Below are 11,767 nucleotides of genomic sequence, written 5' to 3'. Positions count from 1 at the left end.
TTAGCAATATTCCAGCAATATCACGGCAGGGGACACCAGAAAATGGGCTTTACACATTGTACCCATGTGGGGAATCGAACCCGGGTCTTCGTCGTGACGAGCGAACGTGTTAACCACTATGCTACCCCACCGCCCCTTACCACTGAGGAAGACACTCCCTCCCACAGAGTGAGTGAGTCAGTGAGAGAGTGAGTGAGTGACTGAGTAACTGAGTGAGAGTTATATTCCAGCAACTGAGGAATTTATTCTAGGGACACGAGAAATGGGCTTCACACATTATGCCCGTGTGGAATAATGCCCAAGTCTTCAGCATGATAAACAATTGCTTGAACCACTATGCTTGCTACCCCACTACCTCCTCTAGACACCTTATGCTTTAAGGAGGGATAGTTGTATCTCCTCAAAGCAGATGACCTGAGATGGTGGATAAAAGTATTATCTCTCAAAGGTTACTGAACCACTTGTCTTCAACCTTCACTGTAGCCAAGTGATCCCTTGTTACATCGAAGACCTACATAGAAATCTCAGCATGGTACAATCTCATGTCTCATATTCACTCACCCGACTAAGACTTCTATGCAGATCCACCTCCACCACACCGAGGCAATCAGACAGTGTTAGTGACCCTGGTGTTGGTACAAGTCCAAAAGCCTTATTTGTGTATACTTATCTCATGAATAAAACACAAACATGGAGTACAAACTCATCATTTATCATTTATTTTCTTTTTCTTTTTGTCTGGCCTTCTGCGTCTCCTCCTGTTCATGAGATCTTTCTCCCAGGTCTGTCTGCTGAGGGTGTAGAGCCTCATGGCGGCCTGGGCATCAGTGATCTGCACAGAGAGAGTCACTAGTTGCATATACATTGTGAGGGGTGGTTTGACTCTATCAGGTTATAGCACAACATAAGGCTAGACCAATCTTATTTCTTGTTTTATGGACCCGCCGGTCGTATTTTTTAAAAGAATAAGAAAAAAATAAATATATAAATGTTCATTTTCCCCGCTGAAAAAATAAAACCCTAATGTTTTTATCAGCCAAAAAATGATATTTTTTTTAGAGTACTTTACTTTTTGATGATAAATTGCCAAAACTAACATACTTTAGTATTTAGAAGCATAACTACATTACAATAGTTTTATTTATTTTTCCTTTGTTTTCTAAAATCTGTAAACGTAGATATATAGGGAAATTCTTCCCGAATTCTGGCAGCCCATACCTGTAATTAAGTTTCAACATATTCTTGAGTGTTTTTTGTTTTTTTTCGTAGTTGTTGTTTAATACCTCTCTCTGTAATACTCCAGCTATTTGGAGGGCGTTCTAGAAAGAATCAAGTCTGGACTAGACAATCCAGTGAGCAACATCATGAGCATTGATCTATGCAAATGGGATACATGTCAGCCAAATCCGTGAGCTTAAAGTGTAACAGGTCTTAAAAGTTTCCCACTTTGTTGAACACAGGAATGGTATCTGGAAATGCAATCCAGTTGAATCTGGGATTTGAACCCAGTGAGTAAGCATACAAAAGGGAGACAACTCTGCACCGTAAACTGCAGACTTTTAAACAGTTGGCTCTGCTAGCATGCTGAGCCTAGGCTTTTGAAGCTCTCTTACCACTAAGACAGTTGTAAAAGCCATACATTAACATATGATTATCTTAGTGCTAAGAGAGCTCCGAAAATCTCGACCATATGACAGACAGAGAGGGATGGACATTATACATAACCATGTGACATACAGAGTTATGTTCCCCTGTCTGGATCTTCACATTCAGAAGTCTGGAGGTGAGGTTTTTCAGCGATGGTGTCCTGCCTTTGAACAGCTGGCGGTATGGCTTGTATCGGGACGTGTCACGAATATCCTTGGCAGGGTGATCCAGGAACAGCACCTGGGCACATAGAAACAGAAACAATTACACATTTTCTTTTGAACTGGGGAATCAAAGATAGGTCTTCAGCGTGATGAGTGAATGCTTAATTCTCAAGGGTCCCCTACCACCACAGTGACAATGAAAGAAGATATAACATACTTCATAAATGAGGATGACATTCTCAGTGATACTGATGATTTAACATTCTCAGAATGTTTCACAACAGAGTAGCTGACACTGGAGTTTCTCCTATCACTACTTAATGTACATATTTCAGAGAGTGTTCTCCTAACATAATGGCTGACATATTTTCATGTCATACTTTCTTCTAAATCCGACGTACCTTGAGATCATTCTGAATGGCATGACCAACAAGTATACGTCCAGAGATGAGGTCACTCACATTCTTCTGGACATCCATGAAGTCAGATGCTACAACACAGAAACAGTCTATTAATAAACTCTGTCAAGTACTCCATTCCTTTGAAAATACACAAAGCACTCATAGACAGTTATAAAAATGTAATCTTATTATCACTGAGAATGGTGTTAAACTGCTTTAGTATGGCAAAAGTACATTCTCTCCCCACAGAGGTTACTTTAATACTTGTCACACCTTCAAACGAACATCTGTTCTAATACGTCCATTTCATGGTGTTCAGGATCCATGATTGGTTGCCATCAGATTTAGTTGTGCGATCAGTGACATTGTTTCAAAAGTGATAATTCATAAGGCCTTGGTATGCTTCGAGAAAACTAGAACCTCTTCAGCTGTGCCATGTGCAAAAGTTTCTTGTAATGGCAGATCAATGACATCTCTGTCAGCTATGTTGTCAATGGACAAGCTAGTCATTAAATGTCTTGTGTGTCACATTGACACAAGTCCCTGGCAAAGGACGGTTATTTTTAGCCCCATATTTGCTCTTATTAGTCAAGCTAGATCTTAGTCGATGTAATGTTTTCTGATTGGATAAAAAGAAGGGAGATAATTGGTGTTGCAATATTTTTCTGCTATGGGATTTTGTGAGAACTGAGAAATATGGCCGCATTAGAACAGATGTTAGTACGAAGATGTGACATAACCTCTGTAAGAGGAGAATGGCAATATCATGGTGGATGAAAATGGGCTTCACACATTGTACCCATGCAGGGAACTGAACTTGTGTCTTCAACATAATGAGTGAATGCTGTACCCACTAGGATACCCCACCGCCCACTCATGTTAGATGCACCCCTGAATATGCGGGTTAGAATATTGATCTTCTTGCTTCTCGTAAGAGATGGCTAACACTACAGGGTCAGGTGGTCAGGGTCGCTGACTTGGTTGACACATGTCATCGTATCCCAATTGCGTAGATCAGTCCTCATGTTGATCACTGGATTGTGTGGTCCAGACTCGATTAACTACTGATAGTCACCTTATAGCTGAAATATTGATGGCTGTGCCATTAAATGACAAACTTATGTTAGACAATGACAATTCAGGCACAATGTGTGAAGTTCATTTCTGACACCCTATCATTGGAACCATACTCTCTGAGTAATTCTGAGAGAATTCTCACTCATTGTTTGTTCCACTCACCATTTACCAGCTTGTCGGGGGTCACCCCACTCCACTGTGTCCGGTAGTCCACCACTTCCTCTCGGCTGCGAACAAATGTGTCGTACAGGCACTCCCCAAACTGGTTGACAACAGAGACTCTAGCCAAGACACTCTCCTTGCCTTTCTCCCCAACTCCCACCATCTCACAGTCCAAAGCCACAGCTTTTGTCACTCTAAAAAATACAGTTAAAAATGAGAACATGACATACGCACATCCCCAGTGTAGACAGAGCTACAATAGTTTAAGACCATCTCAACAGTTGTACTGGGAGGGTAGTCTTGTGGTTAAAGCTATCATCATCAAAAAAAGACCCAGTTCTGGTGTGCCTTGATGCTATGTTGCTGAATTTCTGCTAAAGTGTTGCAAAACCCATACTCTATCACTCCTTAAACAGTCACATCACTACACGTCTGCTTGGTTTTGGATGAGAGCCTGATATAATGCTTGTCTAGGACATTTTCCTCTTTTGTGAAACCCCCAACCATGGGTATGGTACCCACTGACCTAGAAATATACTGAGGACAAACTGGGATATGAAACCACAGTCATAGATTTCTGGTGTGATTAAGGGAGGCAACAGATGACAATATAGATCTAACTGCACGTTTCACTAAAATGAGATCTTTCACTCTGAAACAGTCTCTTTCTAAGAATATTTTACTGAAGTAAAGAATATTGAACTGAAAGTCATAACAGATGGAATATGTGTATTAACTATACAAAACACTAACAGAACATAAACATTTCCTTTGACAGGGCTCTTTAGGCGACAGGGGCCTAGGAAACTGCTGCCGTTTGGTCCCAACTTGATTATTTACAGACTAACATCACATAGCTAAACAATTGGTTAAGGTAACAAGCACACAAACACTAGAAATAACTGGGTGTCAAAGCTATCCACAACCAACTGGTGTAATCTTTTCATTTCCAGGTCTGGCTTTACTGAGACTGGTCCTAGCACCCATTGTGGTTATTATGAGGGGTACTGGTTCACTGGTCAAACCTGGGTGTATTTCAGGGTACTCATATGATGTACTTTCATATCTCAGTAAAAAATATTGAATTTCATTGCTCATTTCAAACTGATCACATCACTAAACTGACACAGACCTGAAATATTGAGTCATATGATCACTGTAGCCAGGTCATGCGATCTATATTCATGTCACAAGTCAGAAACCAATATGGCAGCTGTCGGCTGGAATACAAGGTTCACTTAACTGTTTGAAGAGGATCAAACATCAGTCATCGGAGACTGAAATAAAGCAACAACCTCAGGAAATCATGCTGACAACCTCATAAGTTTACTCCACACATGACTGGTTGAAACCTGTTTATCAGGACAATATAAAGACATGTCTGGATTAACAAGGTTTCAGTGCACAGCAGCGTTCTAAATAACCAGTGGCCTGGAGACCCAGCACTGGTTGTAATGTATTGGGCTGGCAGTTTCGGATATTTGCAGGGCCTTGTGGCCTTTAGTAAATTATCTGTGATTTTTTTTTTTTCAACTGGAATCTTTACCTTAATTTTCTTTATTAACATTCAGTCCATGATCCACCATATCATATCCACCATATCGTAATGATTTACAGTTCCACTTTGAGGTATTTCAGTGCTTTGCACATAGGAAAGTCAACACTAGTCTTCAACAAATAAAAAGTTCACTCTGTGCCGTGGCTTAGCTAAATGACTTCTTAGAAACTGTGAAACTGTGTACAAAACTGCAACGTAGTCTATTTCGGTTTTACTAGTCTGACTTTTGAAATGGGCCTGCATGTTTCATTCAGGGCCAGTAGATTTTAAAGCTTGCAGGTGGCAGCAGGCCCCGATGGCTTACTGGCAAAAAGTATTGGAAACACTGGTGCATAGAGGAACATTGTACCAGATCAGCATTCCACATTATCATAAATAAAGACGCCTCCCTTACCCTTTAAACGAATGTTCCTTGACCAGACCAGCTTCTGATTGGGATGATCGTGACAGACTTGAAGAAGTCTTGACATTCGTTTTTGGCTTTTCTTTTGTTGGGTAGATCAGCTCCTCATCCACATCATCGAACCAGATATCTGGCTTGTCACTGAAACAGAAGCAGCCATTTTGAAAAGTTGACATTCAACAAGATGCTGAACAGCATGTAGTCAGGTGTTCAAACTAGCTTCCCACTTCTGATGTGTACTGTCTTAGTCTTGACACATGCCACACAACTGACGTTTTCTATAGTGTAGAGAAATTAAAAACAAGTTCTTAAACCAAAGTGAACTAATATACATAAAACATTTTAAGAGAACTATCAATATGAACATATAATCCTAAGACTGACATAAAAGTGTTTCTGTGTAAGGGAGATATTTCTGACATCTTTCAAGACTGTTTTCCTTTTCAGTAACAAATATATACTAAACAAGAATAATTACGAATCTTGAATCATAATACCTTCAGAGAGAAGACAATACACACATTTCAGATTATGTATACCGAAAATTTTTATCATCCCAAACCTTTACAGTTCAGACTGGGATAACCTTCTCGCTAAACTCAGTAACCACGACCTGTCCTTCGGGTATAAGGGTTTGAGACTCATGATTCATTAACAAGGGACAGATAGTCAGTTCATTCCTCAATGGATTGTCTGTAAATATTAGTGGTTTTAGCATTCGCTCTTCACACCAAAGAGACAGGTTTGATACCCAACATGGGTACAATGTGTGAAACCCATTTCTGGTATTGATATTGCTGGCCTTTTGCTAACAGGGGCATAAAACTAAATCCACCCACTCACTAAATATTGGGCCAACATAGAAAATATCTTTCACCACCCACCTGTCCTTCTTAGGTGTAAGTGCATCAGCAATCTGTTTCTTAGGCTGTTTTTTATGACGTTTTCCCTTTGGTGCCGTCTTCTGAATGTCCTTGAAAGAAAAAGATTGTGCCAAATATTCATCCACATTATTCGATAACCCTTCACTCTGAAAAATATGCAACCATATGGAAAGCATGTTTGTTATGTGGCTACAGAATTTGCTCTACTACTACTACCACTACCACTACCACTACGAGCTTCATAGACAGACATCTGAGACGGCTCTAGAATATTATTACTTCATCTACTACTTAGACTGGGTAGGTGATGCTTCCTAAATAAACACATATGTAGAACCAACAATTTTTCATGATATAAACCTATCAACGGACAAAACGTATCACAAATCTTTTATAAATAAAATGTCTAAAATTTCTAAACCAATGAACAATGAACATACTCAAAGGAAAAAGTAACTGTCAGTTCATGGTCATATTCATGTTGTCATGTTGTGAGTTTTAGAACATGAAACAGCCTTACATTCCACCAAGACATCTTTCACATACACTAGATGAAAAAAACCTTTTCTATTACTTCAAAATATCCACAAACTCAAATTCTGTTTGTTTCAGAAATTTTCTCTGTTACGAGCAAGGGTTTGATTGTCACCATACTCAAATATATTTCCACATTTGAAACAACAGTACAGTCAGTTAGCTTCAGGTCTGTAGCCCATGTTGAGTCAAATTTCTTTCAGCCTTGTGAGGATGGTATTGGTAAGTCATATACTACCCATCACTAGTGTAAATGTGACCACTTACTTCAGTCAACTGTTTTAAAGGAACTGTTTATACATGAACTGACACATTGCAAAACAAATTCATAACGTTGAAAAGATTATTGTCATGAGTTCAGTAAATGAAAATTGGCGAATTCTTGACAAAAGTTTACACTAAGATGCAGCTGTTCACATGCATGATATCTGCACATAAACAATATTTGCACATGATGTTTAGCAAATTGACACATGCATCCTCGTGCATCTTCATCAAGTTTGCAGTTGATTCCCCAGGTAAGTGGAGAAATTTATTTTTGAGGTAATAATATGTACATACATCACATATTGTGAGTACTTTCAGTGAGACAAAATTTTTGACATCCTCGATATCTCCAGGATTTATGTTCCGATAAATCTCCACCATACCCTGGATGCATCTAGATAATTTTATTATCTCCCTTGGGTGGCTCTGCATTCTCACAGTCGCTAATCACCTAAGCCACCGTTACAACTCAACTTGCCAGTGTCAACAAAGACAGCGGTCACAGCTGTGAAGGTTTGTCCACAGTGTGACTTAGATTTTGGGAAAATCATACAGACAAATTGTCAGGCCTGAAACTTTGAAAAAAATATATGCAAGAACTCCTTCTATATCTTTCAGGGTTCCTCTGCATGGTTTGTGTTGCCTAGGTCAATCTGTTAGATAATTTAAAAAGCAAAAGTGAGTAATAATTGGTATGTTCAACTTACCAGCGCAGACAGCTAACTGAGTAAAAAGCAAGGCAAGGGAGGTAACAAAATTATCGGGCGTAGATGTATCCAGGGTATAGTGAATATTTATAGGAATGTATACCCTGGAGATATCGAAAATGAACTTTTGATGGGTAGTAGAGATCCTTACAGAGAGGTTCAACCAAATAATGTCAAGAGATGTTTGAAGTAAAGAAGTGAAACTGAAACTGAAAGATCATTACTGCTTGAAGCTTCTTCCAGTTGCTTGAAGGCATCTTAGTTGGATTATAGAAATTTGGCTTCCCAGAATCAATGGTAACATCAGACTTTCTGGAAGTGGAATCTGTAGATACTGTATCTTTCTTTCCTGTCCCTCCTGTGGAAGCTGGTTTAGGAGTATCAGCCTGTGGTTTCTGTTTTTTCTTATATCGCTGCCACTTGTTCAAATGTTTAGATGTCTTTTTGCTGTTCTGCTTTGATTCAGTCTCAATTTTACCATTTTCATTTGCAATGTCCTGTTTTTTTGGTTGTGGAACTTTGGGTTTTTCATCTTTCCGTTTCTTGACCTCCTTCTGCTTGTGTGTTATTCTGCCATTGACATTTTTTGTTTCGCTTGAAACAGGCGATGTGTTTTCAATTTTTTGTTTAACTGGAGATGCTTTTCCCAGCTTTATCTGTTTGACCTTGTGTTGAGACAAGCGATCATCTTCAGTGTGCTTCCTTTTACCTGATGCCATGCTGTAATGACAGAAACACTTCATCATCAGCTGATCATTGGATATGATGGCTTCATTCTTACTGCTCATAATGATATACAGATTTGTTTTATTATTCTGAAACAATAGCTTAGAAATACTGCCGCATATGGTACTGAGGATAAGAGTAACACTGTAAGGTTATCATATATTACCATAGATAAGCTGATCTTTAAGTTAAGCCGACCTACCTTCACACTCGAAATCAGTATCAGATTCAAAATGATATCTTTCGTACATGAGCCTGTGATGCAGGTTCTAGTATTGGAGGCTATTCATGGCCAACTCAGACCACAAGGCAACTGGCAGTTAGGCTAGAGTGCAATTTACCAGGCGCGCTACCTGGGGACTGCTGAGGACTTGCTAATGAGCACGGTGCTGTATCCTTAGCCCTTGGGCACCCCCTCCTAGATCCTTTACCCATGGGCACCCCCTTTCTAGATCCTTAGCCCTTGGGCATTCCTCCTAGATCCTTAGCCCTTGGGCACCCCCTTTCTAGATCCTAAGCCCTTGCGCACCCCTCCTAGATCCTTAGCCCTTGGGCACCCCCTTTCTCGATCCTTAGCCCATGGGCACCCCCTTTCTAGATCCTTAGCCCTTGGGCACCCCTCCTAGATCCTTAGCCCTTTGGCACTCCCTATTTAGATCCTAAACCCTTGGGCACCCCTTCTAGATCCTTAGCCCATGGGCACCCTCCTAGATCCTTAGCCCTTGGGCACCCCCTCCTAGATCCTTAGCCCTTTGGCACTCCCTATTTAGATCCTAAACCCTTGGGCACCCCTCCTAGATCCTTAGCCCTTGGGCACCCTCCTAGATCCTTAGCCCTTGGGCACCCCCTTCTAGATCCTTAGCCCTTGGGCACCCCCTTTCTAGATCCTTAGCCCTTGGACACCCCTTCTAGATCCTTAGCCCTTGGGCACCCCTTCTAGATGCTTAGGGTTAGTGATTAAAGGTTGGGGTTGGCTTCACTTTGGTGCGAGTATATCAATCCGAAAAAGTCGGGAATGGTGCCCGTTAAAGTGCACTACTCTCGGCAGTTATGAATAATTATAACTTTGGTCTGCATTATTCACAGAAATCACAATCAAATTGCATCTACTCACTTCCCATACCCAACAACAAAACCTGAAAATCGTAGACACTATCTGAATTCTAGTTCATATGAATAATCTCGTATTCCAGCCAAAGCCTACATCAAGCACACCTTGGTATAGTGCGAAGTCGTCTAGTTACATGCTGGACTATCTGAAATCATATCTCGAGACGACGACTGCATCATGTATAAGCAGATGCCTAGCGTAGACACGAAACAACCACAGGTGCAAATACTTCACCACTGTAAACGGTCACTGTTTACTGAAACGGGATCTATGGGCATGGCCAGTGTGATTTGCATGATCAGGATTCAGGTGAAGGAAAGGGCCCAAGGAAAGGAAAGACAAGAACTTCCATCAGTGGACACGTGGGTCCTCTTCCATTATCAATACTGTTGAGTTATTGTGTGCGTAAATATAGAAGATGTGCATATCCAATAAACGTTATAATTAATCGTGGCATACCTGATAATATTGCTTTCTTATGTAAAGCGTCTTATTCACATTCCTCGACCATGTTTTCACATGGGCGCAGCCATATTGAAAGGGACATAACTCAGTTTCCTTTCGTTAATCATTTTTACTGCAGACGACAGGAAATAAATGACAATGTGCGACGCGTTGAGCTATAAGCTAGCGCATTCTATCATGACTTCAGTAAATACCGGATTGTGATTGGTTAATTAATGTCATTGAGAGGTAAAAAGTGCTGATTTTCCAAAATATTATGTATTTTATCTTTTCTTAATAACTGGTTCTGGTGGAATAAAGCTAATTTCGTTATATACCCCTGATTTTCCAACGCAATATGTTTACCTCCTAATTAAATGTTTTCCAGCACTGATTAAAAACCGTCACCCGACGTACAGTAGCGCGCTATATAGATGTATTTTTACTGAGACGGACCGGTAATGTTATGATAGTAACGCTCTTTAAGGGCGAGCTTTTAAACAAAATGTTTCTTTCAATAAAGACATCCAACACTATTCGAGATTCACAAGTTCGTACATGTTAACAAAATCTGAATCGTATACTGAGAAAGTTATGCGCATCTTTCACTCCATTATTTCATTATCCATGCGTAATTTACGCAGACACGCCATCGTATCTGGAGCCCCTCACATAAAGTAATACACGCGGATGCCGCTTTCAAACGTTTGATTGTTTGCTGTGTGTGGCGTTAAACAGGATAAATGTAAAACATCAAAATGTTAATTCCAGCTCTAAATGGAACTTTGTTTTCCATGGCAACCAGCGAAACACCCAATGTGACTGCTGAATGATGAGATTTTGCACCGTATAACAATCGTTCGAGACTGATGGACCGTCATTTGGAGCTTCCGAGATGTGCTGTTTTAATGCAGTGTACACAGTCACTAACGTAGTCTTGGCTGTTTCCGTTAAGACCTTGCTAGTGACAGTACACATGTTACAGTCTGATTGCGAAATCAGTCATTTCGTTAAATGACTAGGAGGGTCAGCCTTTTTGCGTCATTTTGTACAACAACAATGAATATACTTGAGTCATTTGATGAAATTTCATTTCGTTCATGTGGTGGACTGGGGCGTGTAAGGTGTGTCCGCACTGGACACAGTAGGTGTCAAACAGGTGAAAATGTTTCAAACACAAGCTGAAGTATAACAGTCGCTGCCACAATAGTTTTATCTGTTAGTGACAAGACATGATGTGAAATTGTTATCCACTTTTGTAGATTAGGTTGGCAAGTGAAATTTCATGAAATAATTGAAGTATATTGATTGTTGTTACACCAAATGACTTGAAATGGCTGACCCTCTTAGCCATTTCATGAAATGACTGAAATTTGTAGTCATTTCGTGAAATGACTGATGTCACAATCTGACTGTAACACATACTTTAATGGCATCTTTTACCGTTACAGGCCTCTGTGACCCTTCTGACAATTCTTGTGCATAGCTCGCTTCTCTGGCGAAGAGCTACAGCCCGGTTTCATGACAAATGTTTCATTCAACACTCTGTGGATCGTGTATATTTTCTGACTTGAAAAAAAAACTAACCAGGATTCAGTCGTCCTTAAGGTTCTCAAGATATAAGACGTTGGCTTGTAATAAGAACCTAAATACTTCACTGGAGCTAATTTGGACAAGCATGC

General features: G+C 40.2%; 1 protein-coding gene across 1 annotated transcript; it reads right to left on the bottom strand.

The window, feature by feature from the left end:
- Positions 1-703: 703 nt before the first annotated feature.
- On the bottom strand, positions 704-10,200 carry LOC137295779 (uncharacterized). The gene is made up of 8 exons (XM_067827321.1): positions 10,101-10,200; positions 8,029-8,524; positions 6,297-6,385; positions 5,404-5,553; positions 3,452-3,645; positions 2,213-2,301; positions 1,738-1,887; positions 704-832 (listed from the first exon to the last, which is right to left on the bottom strand). The coding sequence occupies exons 2-8, from the start codon at positions 8,521-8,523 to the stop codon at positions 707-709; spliced, it is 1,293 nt and encodes a 430-aa protein (XP_067683422.1). The 5' UTR covers position 8,524; positions 10,101-10,200; the 3' UTR covers positions 704-706.
- Between the last annotated feature and the right edge of the window lie 1,567 nt (positions 10,201-11,767).

Source organism: Haliotis asinina, chromosome 9 (assembly GCF_037392515.1).
Source record: "Haliotis asinina isolate JCU_RB_2024 chromosome 9, JCU_Hal_asi_v2, whole genome shotgun sequence".
Taxonomy (NCBI): Eukaryota; Metazoa; Mollusca; class Gastropoda; order Lepetellida; family Haliotidae; genus Haliotis; species Haliotis asinina.
Note: the sequence above shows the minus strand (reverse complement) of the source record. Positions and strands in the feature narration are given on the sequence as shown.

Excerpts from the sequence above, each read along its gene's own strand:
- LOC137295779 (XM_067827321.1), bottom strand. The coding sequence starts at position 8,523 with ATGGCATCAGGTAAAAGGAAGCACACTGAAGATGATCGCTTGTCTCAA. Across the intron at positions 2,302-3,451 it reads CCCCGACAAGCTGGTAAATG|CATCTGACTTCATGGATGTC; the intron begins GTGAGTGGAACA and ends TCTGTGTTGTAG. Across the intron at positions 833-1,737 it reads AGACAGGGGAACATAACTCT|ATCACTGATGCCCAGGCCGC; the intron begins GTATGTCACATG and ends CTCTCTGTGCAG.